This window comes from Mobula birostris, chromosome 12 (assembly GCF_030028105.1).
Source record: "Mobula birostris isolate sMobBir1 chromosome 12, sMobBir1.hap1, whole genome shotgun sequence".
Classification (NCBI taxonomy): Eukaryota; Metazoa; Chordata; class Chondrichthyes; order Myliobatiformes; family Myliobatidae; genus Mobula; species Mobula birostris.
Genome location: NC_092381.1, coordinates 7,219,224 through 7,237,973, shown reverse-complemented (window position 1 = coordinate 7,237,973; position 18,750 = coordinate 7,219,224). Strand labels below are relative to the sequence as shown.

At 44.5% G+C, this 18,750-nt stretch overlaps 1 protein-coding gene across 1 annotated transcript in view; it reads left to right on the top strand.

The window, feature by feature from the left end:
• Nucleotides 1-346: 346 nt before the first annotated feature.
• dnase2b (deoxyribonuclease II beta) overlaps nt 347-18,750 on the top strand; it is a 41,628-nt gene continuing 23,224 nt past the window's right edge. The window contains exons 1-3 of the mRNA XM_072273289.1: nt 347-530; nt 8,240-8,417; nt 9,715-9,793. Coding sequence (XP_072129390.1) covers nt 424-530; nt 8,240-8,417; nt 9,715-9,793 — 364 coding nt within the window. The 5' untranslated portion in view covers nt 347-423. The remainder of the gene's footprint in view (nt 531-8,239; nt 8,418-9,714; nt 9,794-18,750) is intronic.

The following is an 18,750-nucleotide window of genomic DNA, read 5'->3' as shown; positions in this document are numbered from 1 at the left end:
TGGAGTCAGTGAAAAACTACACAGGAAGACTGACAACGTGCAAAAGAAGACAAACTTTGCAAATTAAAAACTTAAAATTAATAATAAATAAATAAATAAATAACACTGAGATGGTGATTTGCAGAGTCTTTAAAAGTGAGGCCGTAGGATCAGTTCAGAGTTGAGGTGAGTGAAGTTATTCATGAGATCTATCTCACTGTGTTCTGAAGATGCTGATCTCTGCAGGCGCGTGAAAAGGCAAACAATTTCAAAGCTCAGCAGAGAGTATGCAAAGAGGGGCCATTAACTCTTCGTTAAGTGATTTAGTACAGTGTCACTTCTGCTTTCGGAATGACAATCCAGCGAATTGATTCTGGCTGGAGGCAGCTTTCTCTGCAGGAGCGACCATCAGAGATTTAGATTGCTAATTGAGCAGCTTCTGAAATGGGGGCAGAAGCTGTTTGTTCTCTGCTCCTTCTGGTAACAGCTCACGTTGCTCCCAGTGTGGCTGAGATCTCCTGCAGAAATGAGTTGGGCCAAGCAGTGGACTGGTGAGTACAACCATGGTGCCTGCACAAGCTTTAAACTCACTTCCAAGGACTCTACAACTCACGTTCTCAGAATTTTTTATTATTATTTACACAATTTGTCTTTTTTGCACTTCGGTTGTCTGTCAGTCTTTCCTATCTATAGTTTTTCATAAATTTCATTGTATTGCTATATTTTCCTGTAAATGCTTGCACATTAATGAATCTCAAGGTAGCATTTGGTCACTATACAGTTTGTGGCTGCTTAAGGTTGTCATAGCTGGGGGTGGTAATGGGGGACAAGCTCCCACTACCTATTAAATGCTCCCTATGGTGTTTGTCTCAAGTAGCTTCCGACAACCAAATTGAGCTCCTCGCCTTCACGCGTGGCTTAGCTACTAAGCCCGGTGAAACCGTTTCGATTGACAGGAGAAAGGGCAAAGGCAGGCTAGTGGTACCTTAAAACCAGACGCTTTGGGCAGGTGGGGCTCATCTGCTGTGCTTGGCAGCTCATCTCGGAGAAGGAAAAGTCTGATCTCAAACCTCCGCTACATTGCGGGTATACTCGCTCATGGGGAAGGCTTCAGGAGTAAATCCTGGGGGAAAAGTCCAGAGCTGAAATCCTTAAGGCAGTCTTACATACAGTCTTACACTGGTTCATAGTCATAGTCATACTTTATTGATCCCGGGGGAAATTGGTTTTCGTTACAGTTGCACCATAAATAATAAATAGTAATAGAACCATAAATAGTTAAATAGGAATATGTAAATTATACCAGTAAATTATGAAATAAGTCCAGGACCAGCCTATCGGCTCAGGGTGTCTGACCCTCCAAGGGAGGAGTTGTAAAGTTTGATGGCCACAGGCAGGAATGACTTCCTATGACGCTCTGTGTTGCATCTCGGTGGAATGAGTCTCTGGCTGAATGTACTCCTGTGCCCACCCAGTACATTATGTAGTGGATGGGAGACATTGTCCAAGATGGCATGCAACTTAGACAGCATCCTCTTTTCAGACACCACCGTTAGAGAGTCCAGTTCCATCCCCACAACATCACTGGCCTTACGAATGAGTTTGTTGATTCTGTTGGTGTCTGCTACCCTCAGCCTGCTGCCCCAGCACACAACAGCAAACATGATAGCACTGGCCACCACAGACTCGTTACTCCTGTGAGGCCACTGGTGCCAAATTGTATCAGTCTCTGCCATTCCTTTGGTGAGGGGGAGCCATTTTGCCCTTCCAGCCTATGCAAGAACTTATGCTCCATTTAGCCCTCTTCGTGTCTTTCTTTATCTTGGTATTCGGCATGAACTTGGCAGTGTAAATGGGGAATGGATGTACTCAGGGAAGAGAACAGGTGAAATGTGGAGGTTGTTTCTGAAACACTTGCACAGGGTTCTGGATAGGTCTATCCCACTGAGTCAGGGAATGACTGGTAAGGTGAAGGAACCAAGACTGACACAGATGTGAAAAATCTAGTTGAGGAAGAAAGATGCTTATTTAAGGTTGAGAAAGCAAGGATCAGACTCCAGGGCTCTGGAGAGTTATATAATAAGAAAGAAGGAGCTTAAGAACTTCAGGACCTAGGAGAGCTAGAAGGAGGCATGAGAAGGCCTTAGTGAGTAGGATAAGGAAAACCCCAGTGGCATACTAAGGTAGGCAGGTATGGCACGTGCCCTGGACGCCACTTGAAGGGGGGAGGGGGCGTCACTGAGCAGTTCCTATTAAAGTCAAACTAGCCATCCTCGGATAGTGAAAAAAGAATTTTCTTCAGATGTATGATCTGTCTTTGATTATCACGGGTGAGAAACACTAGGATGACCTTATTTCAGAGCATTGTGTAAGAAGACCATGAAACGTTTCTTCATGAAGAAGAAGGAAAGTGGAGCCGAAGGATGGAAGAGACGAAGATTGGAGGTGGAGGAAGCCAAGAAGTCGAGCAAGTTCTTCATGCCTTTCTTTGAAAAGCCCAGAACAAGTAGTTCGACACATTCCATGGAGTTGCCTGCACCTGCTACAAGTTTGTTAGAACCCGAAGGTGGATCAAGTACAAATATGTCACAAGCCGAGGAGGAAGTCAAGTCAGATAAATCCGAGTATGACGAGATTAAGAGTGAGGCTGCCACAGAGAACGTGGACATGACAGGAGGGGAAGACAATGGTGGTGGTGGTGATGTTGAGTTTATTGACAAGATTTTACCTGCAAGATTGAACCTGATGACACTGAACCTAGTGAACTGGATGGTGTCAAAGAGCCTGAAACTGTCATATCAGAAGTGATTGAACAGCACAACACTGGACTTCTGAAGTTCAACAAGGATACTGGGAAAGCAAATCTGCCTGATGCATTGAGAACAGAAATAATAAAACTGGGTTCGAAGTATTTCCAGAACAGTGGTATTTCCAACAAATAACTGCTCAATGAACAAAACCTGGTTCAAGAGGAAATTGGGAAATGGTTGTGGTGAGGAAGTGACTCGCTCATGGCTGGTCTATTCCCCTTCTAAAAAGTCTGCATTTTGTACCTGTCGTCTTCTCTATTCCTGGTCAGACCATCAATCCTCATTGGAGCAGGAGAGTGGATTCAACCAGTGGAAAGCACCTGAAAGGATTAGTGTTCATGAAAATGCCAAGAATCATCAGGAATGCTTCACACAGTGGAAAGAAATGGAAAGAAATTTAGCTGGAAACAGAGGAGTTATTGACACAGTATTTCAGTCACAGATTGAGAAGGAAAATCAGAAGTGGCATGATATCTTGATGAGAATTCTTCACTGCATAAAATTCCTTGCGACTCAGAACCTGGCTTTGCGAGGACACAGGGAGTCACTTCAGCTAGATGATAACTCCAATGTGGGAAATTTCATTGGCTTACTGAAACTACTGGCCATCTTTGACCCTGTCATAAAAGAACACCTCACTCATTTGGGAAGTCATCCTGGATCCACGTCTTATCTTTCACCAGGTCCAGAACGAATTCATCCACATGGTGGCATGCCATAGTTTACTGAGAAGCCAAGTACTATGGTCTCATGTTCGACTCGACTCCTGATCAGGCACACCGTGAGCAGATGTCAGAAGTAGTGAGGTATGTGGAAGTTGATTTTGAGAGGAAAACAGTCCATGTTAGAGAGTCCTTCTTTGGTTTTATCCAGATAAGCCAGAAGGATGCTGAGAGCTTGGTTGAAGACATCTTGAAACAGCTAGAGAAGGAGGAAATGGAGCTACAAGATTGTCGGTCACAGTGCTATGACAACACTGCTGTGATGGCTGGACACAGAAGTGGTGTTCATCAAAGAATAAGTGAGAAAAACAACCTGTCAATGTCTGTGAATTGCGACAATCACTCGCTCAGCGTGGTGGGTTTACATGCAGCCAAGCAGGATTGAAGATTCAAGATTCAAAAAACTTTATTGTCGTTCTAACCGTACATCAGCTCTGCAGGGCAGAATGAGACAGCGTTTCCCAGGAGCAATGCAATCACAACATCATAAACGCAACACTAATTAATAAACATAACAATAAATGGTAAAACACAACAGCCACACATCAATTAAAATCAGTTATAAGTGTCCATTGCAAGTTAAAAGTGTCCAAAGCAGAGTCAGGTGGAGCAGCTATTTAGCAGTCTGATCGCCTGTGGGAGGAAGCTGTTTAGTAGCCTTGTGGTTTTAGTTTTGATACAATGATGGTCCCGTTTTTTTGGAACCATCGAAGCCCTCTACGTGTTTTTCTCTCGTTCAACACAGCACTGGGAAAAACTCAAAACGCCGTGCCTGCGGTTGTTAAGTCTGAGTCCGAAACCAGGTGAAGTGCAAGAACAGAAGCAGTGAAGCCCGTCAACAAGTACCTTGAGGAGATACTTCAAGTTCTGCAGGACATGATAGACATTGAAAACAAGAAGTGATGCAAGGCAGCTGTACAACCGCATGTTGATTTTACGATTTTCTGATTTTGCTGGGATTTTGGAACAAAGTACTCATTTGCATTGACCGTATTCAAAAGAGGCTGCAGGATCCTAGCATGAACTTCCACGATGCTGCCCTGGATTTGAAAGCCCCCGAGATAATTTTTATGATGAAAGAAAAGTTTTGGTCAGTGAGTCACTCGAAGAAGGAGTCAGTCTCTGTCAAGAATGGAATATTGAAGTTGAAAGACGTCAGAGATGAAAGAAATGAATGGCTGATGAGAACTCGAGACACGCTGGGCTAACAGCTAACGAGGAAGTGGTACGAGTCATGAAGGGAACACTCGACCGTCTTCACAGAGAAATGGACGAAAGGTTCGCTCGTTTGCACAACACTAAAGCCAAGTTTGGGTTCCTTCTCGATGTCGAGGGACTGTGTTATGGCGCCGACAGTAACGACCTAAAGAAGAAGTGTGAAAATTTGTACAGCTCTGATGTTGATGGACAGCAGCTATATGAAGAAATTTTGGATTGGAGAATGTTGCTATCAAGGCGGGTCAACATGAAAATATCAAGGCCTGAAGAGCTTCTTGAATTTATTGTTCCGTATGGAGATGAGAGCGTCTTCCCCAATCTTCGCATTGCTATTCAGATAATACTAACCATCGCAGTTTCCATCGCCAGCTGTGAGAGATCATTCAGCAAGTTAAAACTAATACTTTCGTATTTGAGAGCCTCCTTGGGTTAAGGCAGACTCTGTGATCTTGCTCTGCTGAGTGTAGAAAGAGAAGAAACTGAAAAAACTGATTTTGATCACATCATAGACCAATTTGCATCAGTGAAAGCAAGGAAGGAGCAGTTATAATTTTCATGTAGTGCCATAATTTGTTAATTGAAAGATTAACGAGCTTGACTTGTATTTTTGAGCTGATATTATGGTAAGGTTATCAAAAACATAGTTATCAGATGTTTGGACAGGAGCGCAATTTCAGTGCTTGCCATAAGCTCTATTTTCCGTAGATACGCCCTTGGAAAACCCCAAGGCATTCTGTGTTCGGCCATCGTTGATGCCCATGAGGACCTCGACTCCATTATGATGGTGTCGAGACTAGTGCGTGATTTGGATTTAAGTGAGGGAGAGTTGCGCAGCGTCAGCCTCACTCTCTCTTCCCAATTCCCATCTGGATCCAGTGGTAAGACAGAGTCGAGACGGCTGGAGATGGGACTAGGCGCAGTAGATGACCAGGACGTCTTCTGTGTCTTGTCCTGCCCTACACGTTCCACGACGCTTGCAGAGACCGCCTTCTTGACCGTTGGACCTTCCATTGGTCTCATCCGCTCAATCCGCCGGAGTCTGTCTTCACATGCTGTGATAGACAACTCCCTATCTCACCGAGGGTTTGAGACCCGTCGGCGACCCTCACCTGGTTTAGCCGGCTTGTCGAAGCCGTTGCCCGGGGTGTGGCTGCTGTTGCATGCAAACAGCTACGGGGAGCCACAGGTGAGAGCTGAGTGCCAGGTGGGGACCAAAGATGGACTAACCACCTTGAAAAGGGCGCAACATGTTCCCCCACCAGAGGTGTTATCCCTCCCTGACACCCCATACACCCCAAGGCATTCTACACATATGTGAAGAACAGGAGGATAACTAGAGTGAGGGTAGGACCAATCAGGGATAAAAGAAGAAACGTGCCTCGAGTTGGAAGAGGTAGGTGATGTCCTTGCTTCAATACTCAACATTGACAAACGTGAGGACAATGTAAAACAGGCTAGTATGCTAGAACATGTTGACGTTAACAAAGAGCATATGCTGGAAAAAAATTAGGATCGGTAAGTCCCTGGGGCTGGATGGGATATACCCCAGGTTACTCCGGGAAGAGGAGGAAGAGATTGCTGCCCTCTCAGCAATGATCAGGTGGGTGGGTGGGAAAAAGGGGTTTAAAGTGAGAAGCTGGGATGCTTGGAAGGCGTTCTCTGGATAGGTCTTCACTAGGAAAGACACAAACAATCTCCCAGATGTAATAGTGGCCAAAAGACCTAGGGTAATGGATGAATTGAAGGAAATTTATATTAGGCAGGAAATGGTGTTGGATAGGCTGTTGAGTCTGAAGGCTGATATGTCCCCGAGACCTAATGGTCTCCATCCCAGGGTACTTAAGGAGGTGGCTTTAGAAATCGTGGACGCATTGGTAATCATTTTCCAATGTTCTATAGATTCAGGATCAGTTCTTGTGGTTGGAGGGTGGCTAATGTTGTCCTTCTCTTCAAGAAGGGAGGAAGAGAGAAAACAGGGAATTATAGACCGGTTAGCCTGATGTCGGTGGTGGGAAAGATGCTGGAGTCAATTATAAAAGATGAAATTACGACACATCTGGAGAGCAATAACAGGATTGGTCCGAGTCAGCATGGATTTACGAAGGAGAAATCGTGCTTGACTAATCTTCGGGAATTTTTTGAGGATGTAACTATGAAAATGGACAAGGGAGAGCCAGTGGATGTAGTGTACCTGGACTTTCAGAAAGCCTTTGATAAAGTCCCATAGGAGATCAGTGGGCAAAATTAGGGCACATGGTATTGGGGGCAGAGTACTGACATGGATTGAAAATTGGCTGGCTGACAGAAAAGAAAGAGTAGCAATTAACAGGTCCCTTTCGGAATGGCAGACAGTGACCAGTCGGGTACCACAGGGTTCAGTGCTGGGACCACAGCTGTTTACAATATATATTAATGATTTAGATGAGGGAATTGAAAGTAACATTAGCAAATTTGCTGATGACACAAAGCTGGGAGGCAGTGTGAAATGTGAGGAGGATGTTATGAGAATGCAGGGTGACTTGGACAGGTTGGGTGAGTGGGCAGATGCAGTTTAATGTGGATAAGTGTGAGGTTATCCACTTTGGTGGTAAGAACGGGAAGGCAGATTATTATCTAAATGGAGTCAAGTTAGGAAAAGGGGAAGCACAACGAGATCTAGGTGTTCTTGTACATCAGTCACTGAAAGCAAGCATGCAAGTACAGCAGGCAGTGAAAAAAGCTAATGGCATGCTGGCCTTCATAACAAGGGGAATTGAGTATAAGAGCAAAGAGGTCCTTCTGCAGCTGTACAGGGCCCTGGTGAGACGACACCTGGAGTACTGTGTGCAGTTTTGGTCTCCAAATTTGAGGAAGGACATTCTTGCTATTGAGAGAGTGCAGCGTAGGTTCACAAGGTTAATTCCTGGGATGGCGGGACTGTCATATGTCGAAAGATTGGAGCGACTGGGCTTGTATACACTGGAATTTAGAAGGCTGAGAGGGAATCTTATTGAAACATATAAGATTATTAAGGGATTGGACACGCTGCAGGCAGGATGGATGTTCCCGCTGATGGGTGAGTCCAGAACCAGAGGCCACAGTTTAAGAATTAGAGGTAGGCCATTTAAGAATGGAGTTGAGGAAAAACTTTTTCACCCAGAGAGTGGTGGATATATGGAATGCTCTGCCCCAGAAGGCCGTGGAGGCCAAGTCTCTGGATGCTTTCAAGAAAGAGATGGATAGAACTCTTAAAGATAGCGGACTCAAAGTTTATGGGGATAAGGCAGGAACTGGATACTGATTGTGAATGATCAGCCATGATCACAGTGAATGGCGGTGCTGGCTCGAAAGGCCGAATGGCCTACTCCTGCACCTGTTGTCTATTGTCTATTGAAAAGATAAACTGCTGAAGAAGGAATCTGATAGGAGAGCAGAGTGGACTATTAGTGAAAGGGAAACCAAAGGGCCTGTTCCTGTGCTGTTTACTATAAATGAGTTCCTTATGTTTTTTCTCCTGGAATATCGTCCTAGGTTTGCCATGTACAAGTTGCCCAGGCTCATGGAACATCGATCTGTTGGGCTGGGACTGAGATATATGTACCTGGATCCATGGACTGCAGACTGGCAGCAAGGAAAATATCTTGTCAACACAACAGAGAGTGCAGTGGGGAGAACCTTACAGCAGCTCTATGCCACCCATCAGTCAAAGGTGAGTGTTAACAGTACAGCGTGGTCAAACTCAAAGTTCACAATACGTTTACTGTCAAAGAACGTTTACGTCCCCTTATCCTTTATACTCCAGAGCACTCCATGGGTGTGATGGCATAGTGGTTAAAAATTAAATCCAGAATTCGAGTTCAAATCCCATGAAGGAACTAAATTCAAGTAATTAAAATACATCTGGAATTTTTAAAAAATCAAACCTTCCTAATAGATACCACTGAGTGATTGAAAAATCCATCTGGTTTGTGAATGGTCTTCAGAGATTAGATTAGATTAGCTTTGCCACATGTACTACATCGAAACATCCATGTAACTGTCCAAAGTAATTATAGGAAAGTATCCCGGCAGATGGGGCTCAGCATCTAAGGTTGGCAGCTCATCTAGGAGAAGGAAAACTCTGATCTCAAACCTCCGCTGCCTTGTGGCTACACCCACTCATAGGGAAGACTTCGAGATTAAACACCAAGGAGAAATCAGGAGCTGGAGTCCCTGAGGCAGTCCTACATTGAGTTCAACACTGGCAACTCCTGCGATGCTGCTGGGACCAAACTGTGTCGGTCTCTGCCGTTCCTTTGGGTTCATCAGATGTGTGGAGAGGGGGAGCCAGTTGCATGGGCAACAGTTTGCTATCCATACCATACTGTCTTGTCTTGGGTTTTCACTGAATGCAACTAGGATGCAACATCCATGGTCGACCCCGATCAACAGAGGGCTTCAATCCCAGGGGGATCTGGAGTCTTTAATTTCTCCCTCCAACAATCCTTGGCAACATTGAAGTTCGCTTGCCACGTACACACCCAACTTGTTACCTTGCTGTGTCAGTAGGTCTCCATCCTACCTGCTCATGAAAAGCCACTTCCCCCTGCTAGGGATTGGCCCATTTAGGAGCATTGCAGTCCCTCCCACAGGCTGCCATTTGGTGCCTGTGCCATCTGATGACATCATGGCGCAGGTAGAATATAAATCTAGTGCACTGAAAGCACCTGGCTATGTTTTGTTCTCTGGGCACTGTGGACCAGGTTGTGGATGGTGCCATGGAAACAGTGGAAGTGTGCTGCAGTCAGAGGGGGCTCAGACGCACATTTTAGATAAGTATTTGTAACTGAGTGTAACTTGAATGGTTTGCTGAATGCTTAGTGTTTTACTTGTCCTAAATAAATGGGTTACTTACCTAAGGGTGTCCCATCCTGATTTCACACAACGACTGCCCAGTTTTACCTGTGCAGTTTTAAGGAACGCTATGCTTGGTGCACTGCCTGTCATCATTTTTTCCTTGGAAACAGGTCAACGACCACGCTTACTTTATCTACAATGATGCTCCGCCATCGATGCCTTACGACGTGTTCCATGGACACACAAAAGGTAACTAAATTAAGGATTAAAGATTAGCTCTGTTTGTCACATCTACGTCAAGACATGCAGTGAAATGAGTTGTTTGCATCAACGACCGGCACAGTCAGAGGATTGTGCTGGGGGCAGCCCGCAAGTGTTGCTAACGTAGCATGTCCTCAACTTACTAACCCTAACCCGTACACCTTTGGAATATGGGAGGAAAGTGGGGCACCTGGAGGAAACCCACATGTTCTGGGAAGAACCTACAGACTCCTGACAGACCATGGCAGGAATGGAACCCCGATTGGTGATTGCTGGTGTTGTAAAGCATAATGCTAACTGCTCTGCTACTGTGCAGCCCTTTATTGGATTAGAGAGCGTGTCTCATGAAAATAGTTTGAGTGAACAACAGGAATTCTGCAGATGCTGGAAATTCAAGCAACACACATCAAAGTTGCTGGTGAACGCAGAAGGCCAAGCAGCATCTCTAGGAAGAGGTGCAGTCGACGTTTCAGGCCGAGACCCTTCGTCAGGACTAACTGAAGGAAGAGTGAGTAAGGGATCTGTCCAGCTCTTGGCTCCATCCCTCCCCCTCCTGTCTTCTCCTAGCATTTTGGATCTCCCCCTCCCCCTCCAACTTTCAAATCCCTTACTCACTCTTCCTTCAGTTAGTCCTGACGAAAGGTCTCAGCCTGAAACATCGACTGCACCTCTTCCTACAGATGCTGCCTGGCCTGCTGCGTTCACCAGCAACTTTGATGTGTGTTGCAATAGTTTGAGTGAGTTAGGGTTTTCCTGTTGGGAGCGACAGAGGATGAAAGGTAGGAGGTGAAGAGTGGATAGCCAGAGACATTTCCTGTGTTGACAATGGCCAATACAACAGGACATCGTTTTAAAATGACTGGAGAGAAGTTTAAGGGAGAAGTCAGAGGTAGTTTCTTTTACTGACAAAGTGGTAAGTTCAAAGTTCCAAGTGAAGTTATTATTAAAGTACATAGACATTCAGCAGCCACTTTATTAGGTACCTGATAAAGTGAAAACTGAGTGCATGATTGTGGTCTTCTGCTGCTGTAGCCCACCCACTTCAAGGTTCAACGTGTTGTGCGTTCAGAGATGCTCTTCCGCACACCACTGTTGTAACGTGTGGTTATCTGAGTTACTCTCGCCTTCCTGTCAGCTTGAACTAGTCTGACCATTCTCCTCTGACCTCTCTCATTAACAAGGCATTTTCACCCACAGAACTGCTGCTGACTGCTGTTTATTTTCTTTGTTTTTCTGCACCATTCTCAGTAAATTCTAGACTATTGTGTGAGAAAATCCCAGGAGTTAAGCAGTTTCTGAGGCTATGTCCACACTACACCGGATAATTTTGAAAACAAAGCTTTTTCTCTTCGTTTTGACCCTGTGTCCACACTAAAATGGCGTTTTCATCCCGCGAAAACGGAGATTTTCAGAAACGGTCTCCAGAGTGAATAAATCTGAAAACGCCTAATATCCGTTGCAGTGTGTATGGGGTAAGCGGAGCTTTTTAAAACCGCTGTCATGTCGTGCCGCAACAGATGGCGGCAGCCCGGCATTTCATTGTTTTATTATTATTACTTTATTGTCGCCAAACAATTGATACTAGAGCGTACAATCATCACAGCGATATTTGATTCTGCGCTTTGCAGAACCTAACAATTTCAGAACAGACGGCAACGAGATTGAAGCCAGAAGAGTTAGAAATGTACTCACCAAATACTTTGACCCATAGCTTACTGAATAAATAAGTATACTCACTTCGCCCTGTTTTCTGTCCTTGCTTGTATGAAGGTGGTTTACCTATTTATGCAAGTACTTCTCTGACAACAGATGTGTAACAGCCTAATGTAACATTGTATGGGAATACAAGATAACACTGATGTAGACATGTTTTATACATTTAACAAGGTGCTTTATTAATGCAACAGAGTTAGTCAGTTTTTCAATGTTCGTCATCAGCCGGGTCATACTGTCCGTGAACTCCGTGTCAGTTGCCTCCATACACTCCAGTATTTGTTTTTTTTAGTTTTAAGTCCACCTGCGCGAGAGCCAAGAACAATTCCTTTTAAGTTTTTCTACTCTGTAACTGGACAAACGCGCATTAAGTACAACATTTCCTCTTCGCTTGTTTTCTGTGTGTCTTGCACGTGCCCAGTAGAGGAGATTCGCCCAAATATCTGTGTTAGTGTGGATAGAGATATTTTAAAAAATACTTAGTGTGTACGCCTGTCGTTTTTACTCGAAACCGGCGTTTTCAAAATTTTCCGGCGTAGTGTAGACGTAGTCTGAGATACTCAAACACTGATCTGGTACCAACAATCATTTCAGAATCAGAATCAGGTTTCATATCACTGTAAAATTTGTTGTTATATGGCAGCAGCACATTGCGATACATCATAATAATAATAATAAACAGTAAATTACAGTAAGTATATATATTTAAAACATTAAATTAGATAAATAGTGCAAAAGGAGAAAAATAAAGAGGTGAGGTAGTGTTCATGGGTTCAATGTCCATTCAGAAATCTGATGGCGGAGGGGAAGAAGCTGTTCCTGAATCATTGAGTGTGTGCCTTCAGGCTCCTGTTCCTCCACTTTGTTGGTAGCAATGAGAATAGGGCTTATCCTGGGTGATGGGGGCCCTTAAGGAGATACTGCCCTTTCGCGGCATTGCTCCTTGAAGATGTCCTTAATGCTGGGGAGGCTAGTGCCCATGATGGATCTGACCGACTTCACAAATTTTTGCACCTTATTTCAATCCCTCGCGTCCCCCCCCCATACCAAACGGTAATGCAATCAGTCGGAATGCTCTCCACAGCACATGTGTAGAAATTTGCGAGTAACTTTGTTAACATACCGAATCTCCTCTGACTCCTAATGAAGTATAGCCATTGTCATGCCTTCTTTGTAACTGCATCGATATGTTGGGCCCCGGTTAGATCTTCAGAGATGCTGACACCCAGAAACTGGAATTTGCTCACTCTTTCCACTGCTGATCTCATGGTCAAAGTCATTCCTTCCCCATTCTGATGTTTGGTCTGAACAGCAACTGAACTTCTTGACCATGTCTGCATGCTTTTATGCATTGAGTTGCTGCCACATGATTGGCTGATTAGATAAGACCATAAGACAAAGGAGCAGAAGTCGGCCATTCAGCCCATCGAGTCTGCTCCGTCATTTTATCATGAGCTGATCCATTCTCCCATTTAGTCCCACTCCCGTGCCTTCTCACCATAACCTTTGATGCCCTGGCTACTCAGGTACCTATCAATCTCTGCCTTAAATACACCCAATGACTTGGTCTCCATTGCCGCCCGTGGCAACAAATTCCATAGATATTTGCATTAATGAGCAGTGTACGGGTGTACCTAATAAAGTGGCCAATGAGTGTATGTCACCATAAACTACCCTGTGGACATTTACAGTAGTTTAAAAGAAATACAAAAGAATCAATGTAAAACTGCACCCAAAGACAGAGAAAAAAACTAATGTACAAATGCAGGAAAGGGATAAAAAAACATTTAAATAAGTAATAAATATCGAGAACATGAATTGTAGAGTCCTTGAGTTGTGAGTCCATAGGTTGTGGGAACAGTTCAGTGATGGGGTGAGTGAAGTTATCCCCCCTGGTTGAGGGGTAATAACTGTTCCTGAATTTAAGGTTTCTATACCTTCTTCCGTCCAGGTGGGTAAGCTAATGCACTGGGCAGTTTTGACTACCTGTTGTAAAGCCTTCCTGTAGTGTTAATTATTTTCGTTATTTATTGGGATACGGCATGGATCAGGTTCCTCCAGCTCTTCCAGCCACACTGCCCAGCAACCCCGGATTAAACCCTAATCTAATCATCGGACAATTTACACTGACTAATGAGCCTACCAACCAGTACGTCTTTGAAGTCTGGGAGGAAACCGCAGCACTCGGAGGAAACCCACACAGTCACGGGGAGAACATACAAACTCCTTACAGACAGCGGTGGGAATTGAACCTGCGTCGCTGGTACCGCAAAGCGTTGTGTTTACCACTGCACTACCGATCACTGCCCATGCAGTGATGCAGCATGTTAGGATGCACTCTACTGTGCACCTGTAGAAGGTGAGTATTGATGTGCGTACTCCAGCTCTCTTAAGCCTGCTCAGAAAGAATTTGAACATGTATTTGAATAATCTAATCAATTGTGAAAGGACATTACTTATTAACTTACTGCTGTTGACCATTGACCAGCCAATCTCATGGCCGTACCACAGACAGATAAACAGGGTGACAAGAAGTAAAATCCTTGATAAATATGAGTATAACACAGAATTTGTTCAACACACACTGTTTTTTCCCAACAAGCCAATGTTACGGGATGAATTCGTCACTTTTAAACTTTAGTTTTGTATTTTCCTCTCCAGGTTTGATTCAATCGTTCTGTGAATTCAGCATTTGTGGCAAACTCTCAGATCTCACATCAGTGAGCTTGTGAGTCAAGACCAGCGTTTGCCAGTTAATTAAAGTTCAAAGCTCAAAGTTGAAAGTAAATTTATTATCAAAGTATATCCATCACCATATACAACCGAGATTCACTTTTTTGCAAACATTCATGATGAACACAAGAAACACAACAGAATCAATGAAAGACCACACCCAACAAGACAGACAGACAACCAGTATGCAAAATGCAACAAAATATGTAAATACAAAAAGAAAGGAAAAAAATGAAATATTAATAGCAATAAATAAGTAAGCAATAAGTATTAAGAACGTAGCCTTGATAGAGGTCAATGTGGAGAGGATGTTTCCTATGGTGGGAGAGTCTAAGACGAGAGGACACAGCCTCAGAGTAGAGGGGCATTATTTTAGAACAGAGATGAGGAAGAATTTCTTCAGTCTGAGCGTGGTGAGTCTGTGGAATTGTTTGCCACAGGCAGCTGTGGAGCCAAAGTCTTTATTTATATCTAAGGCAAAGGTTGATAGATTCTTGATTGGTCAGGGCATGAAGAGATATGGGGAAGAGGGCAGGAGATCGGGGCTGACGAAAATTGGATCGGCCATGATGAAATAACAGAGCAGACTTGATGGGCCAAATGGTTTATTTCTGCTCCTACATCTTAAGGTCTTATGGTCTTACGAAGAGCCTGAAGTAATTCCATAGGTTTTGGGAACAGCTCAGTGATAGGGCAAGTGAAATTGAGTGAAGTTTTCCCCTCTAGTTCAAAAGCATGATGGATGAAGGGTACTAACTGTTGCTGAAAATGATGGTGGGGGTCCTGAGGCTTCTGTACCTGCTTCCTGATGGCAGCAGCAAGAAGAGAGCCTGTCCTGAACCGTGGGGGTCCTTGATGATGGATGCTGCTTTCCTGCAATATTTAAACCCAGGAACAGCACAGCTAAATTCAAGATTCGAGTTTATTTATCCAAATGCACATTGAAGCAATTAGTGAAATACATCATTTGTGCTAATGACCAGCATACCCGAGGAGTAGCCCACAATTGTCCCCATGCATTCTGGTGTCAACATAGCAAGCCCAAGATGTTCATCAGAACAACACAGAACACACAACAGCAAAACAAGCCCCTTTCCTCCCTCCCTCCCACACACACACACACACGCACACACACACGCACACACACACGCACACACACACACACACACACACACACACGCACAGTCCTTTAACCCCACGAAAGACTTCCAGGCTCCAGCAGACTTGGACTTGCAGACTTTGGACTTCAACTTCCCAATGAAATTTAGTCTCATTCCTGAACTCAAATCAATCTTCCAATTGGCGAGAGGCCTCACACAGGGATCAGGCCTCAGCTCACACAAGGGATAAAAAATGTACAGTATATGTCATACTTGACTCCTTTTGGGCAGGTGGGGTTCCTCGACTGAGGTTGGCAACTCATATGAGAGAAGGAAATCTCTGAAGTCAAACCTCCGCTACCTTGTACCTCAAGGGAAAGGCTTTGGGAGTAAATCCCAAGGAAAAAGATGGAGCTGGAACCCCTAATGTTTTCTTCAACACTGACTGGCAGCTCCTGCGACTCCACTGGTGCCAAACTGTATTGGTCTCTGCCATTCCTTTGGGTTCATCATTTGCACGGAGAGGTGGCACCTGCTGCATGGGCAACAGCTTGCTGTCCATATTGTACTGCCCTGGCTTGTGTACTGGCTTGAGCATCAAAATGTAGACAGCCGAGATGCAACATCCGTGGTCGACCCGACCAACAGAGGGCTGCACAACTTGTTTCTAGGGTCGTGAGTCTAGAGGTTGGTAAACACGAGGAAATCTGCAGAAGCTGGAAATTCAAGCAACACACATCAAAGTTGCTGGTCCTGACGAAGGGTCTTGGCCTGAAACGTCGACTGTACCTCTTCCTAGAGGCTGGTATTGGAATTGGTTTATTATCGTCACATATACTGAGGTAGAGGAAAGTTTGTCTTGCATACTGTTCATACAGGTCAGATCAGTACACAGTGCATTGAGGTAGTACAATACAGAATAAAGTGTAAAAGCACAGTAGCACAGTCACTCACCAGCGATCACTGATCGAGGTTCAATTCCCACCCATGTTTGTAAGGAGTTTGTATGTTCTCCCTGAGACAGTGTGGGTTTCCTCTGGGTGCTCTGGTTTCTTCCCACATTCCATCATTTCTCTCAGTCTCCTATGCTCCAGGAAAATAAAGTCAGTCTGTCCAGCCTCCCCTTCAATAGCTCAAGCCCTCCATCTCAGAACCATTCCTGTGAACCTTCTCTACATCCTTTCCAGCTCAACGTCATCCTTCCTATAGTTGGGCAACCAGAACTGCACACAGTAGCCCAGTTGTTGTCTCACCAGCATCTTGCGTGGTTGTATTAACCAGGCCAGAGAAAGACAGCAAATATCATCCCCCGAAAAATATTTGAGAACCAGATGGAGTTCTGTCATGAACCCAGGAATGAAAGGGTTCAAAGTTAAAAGTAAATTTAATGCCAAAGTACATATATGTTACCATATGCAACCCTGAGATTCATTTTCTTATGAGCAAACTCAATAAATCCATAATAAAATAATAACCATAATAGAACCAATGAAAGACCGCACCAACCAATGTGCAAAAGGCAACAAACTGCAAATACAAAAAGAAAGAAAGAATGATAATCAGTAAATAACCAATCAGCAGCAAGAACATGAGATGAAGAGTCCTTGAAAGTGAGTCCGTAGGTTGTGGGAACATTTCAGTGAAGTTGAGTGTAGTTATCCCTTTTGGATCAGGAGCCTGATGGCTGAGGGGGTGATAACTGTTCCTGAACCTGATGGTGAGAATCCTGCGACTCTTGTACCTTTTACCTGATGGCAACGTTCTAGGAAGTGGGTGTCCCTGATGATGGATGCTGCTTTCCTGAGACAACGCTTCATGTAGACATGCTCAATGGTGGGGAGGGCTTTTTCCTGTGATGGACTGGGCCATATCCATGACTTTTTGTAGGCTTTTCTACTCAAGGGCATTGGTGTTTCTGTACCAGGCTGTCAAGCAGCAATATACTCTACACATCTATAGAAGTTTGCCTAAGTTTTAGATGTCATGCTGAATCTTTGCAAAACCCTAAGGAAGTAGAGCTGCTGCCGTGCTTTCTTTGTCATTGCACTTGAGGAATTTAAAGTTTCTGACCCTCTTCACCTCTGATCCTCCAATGAGGACTGCCTCATAGACTTCTGTTTTCCTCCTCCTGAAGACAATAATCAGCTCCTTAGTCTTGCTGGCATTGCGTGAGGGGTTGTTGTTGTGGCACCACTCAGCCAGATTTTCAATCTGCTTCCTGTACGTTGATTTTTCACCACTTTTGAATCAGCCTACGACAGTGGTGCCGTCATAAATCTTGAATAAGGCACCGGAGCTGTGCTTAGCCACAGTCATAGGTGTAAAGTGAGTAGAGCAGGGGGCTAAGTACACAGCCCTGTGGTGCGCCTGTGCTGATGGAGATTGTGGAGGAGATGTTGTTGCCAATCCAAACTGACTGGGGTCTGCAAGTGAGGAAATCGAGGATCCAATTGCACAAGGAGGTATTGAGGCCAATGTCTTGCAGCTTATTGATTAGTTTGAGGGGATGATGGTATTGAATTAATGTATGAGAAGTGTTTGATGGCATGTATTCACTGAAATTTAGAATGAGGGGTGACCTCATTGACACCTATCAGATGTTGAAAGACCTAGATAGAGTGGATGTGGGGAGGATGTTTCCTGTAGTGATGAGTCTTGGACCAGAGACTACAGCCTTAGAATAGAGGGACATCCATTTAGAACGGAGATCTTTAGCCCCAGTATGGTTAATCTGTGAAATTCATTGCCACAGATGGCTGTGGAGGCCAACTCATTGGGTATATTATGTTACGTACCCCGTAACTGGGTTGCCAAACCAGCAGAAATGGATCACTCAGTTGGAGTCTGGATTACTAGAACTAAGAAAGTTTTATTAAAGAAACAAGCAACATAGTACTCTAGTCAAAAGGATAATAAATGCAACAGTTCAACAATGATAAACACACATGTACACAGAATTAGGATAACAGGATCAATCAAGCTCTATCGTTGTCTAGGGGTAAATGACCAGTTTCAAAGTGACACAAAGTTCAGTTCAATTGAGTTCAGTTCAGTTCACAGTAATCACTGCTGTGGGAGATGGACAGTGGGGGGAAGGAGAGAGAGAGCAAAACGAATGAATATTCAAACGGCTTCCACACAGACCTTCAATATTCTTCGCAGTCAGCTTTCGGGCGAGCCCTTTGTGATGTCTTCTGAGGTCACCGACCGTGACCCCTCCGTTTCCAGATACGATCGTTTCTCTGTGGTGAATCTGGCACCCAGGCAAGGGCGGACACACACCAGGTTCTCGCTGATCGTACCTTTCCACCCTGTGCGTCTATGGCTTGGTCCCGCGTCTATGGCTTGGTCCCGCGACCAGCCCTACAAAAACTCCCACCGACTTGTGGGAGGCGCACC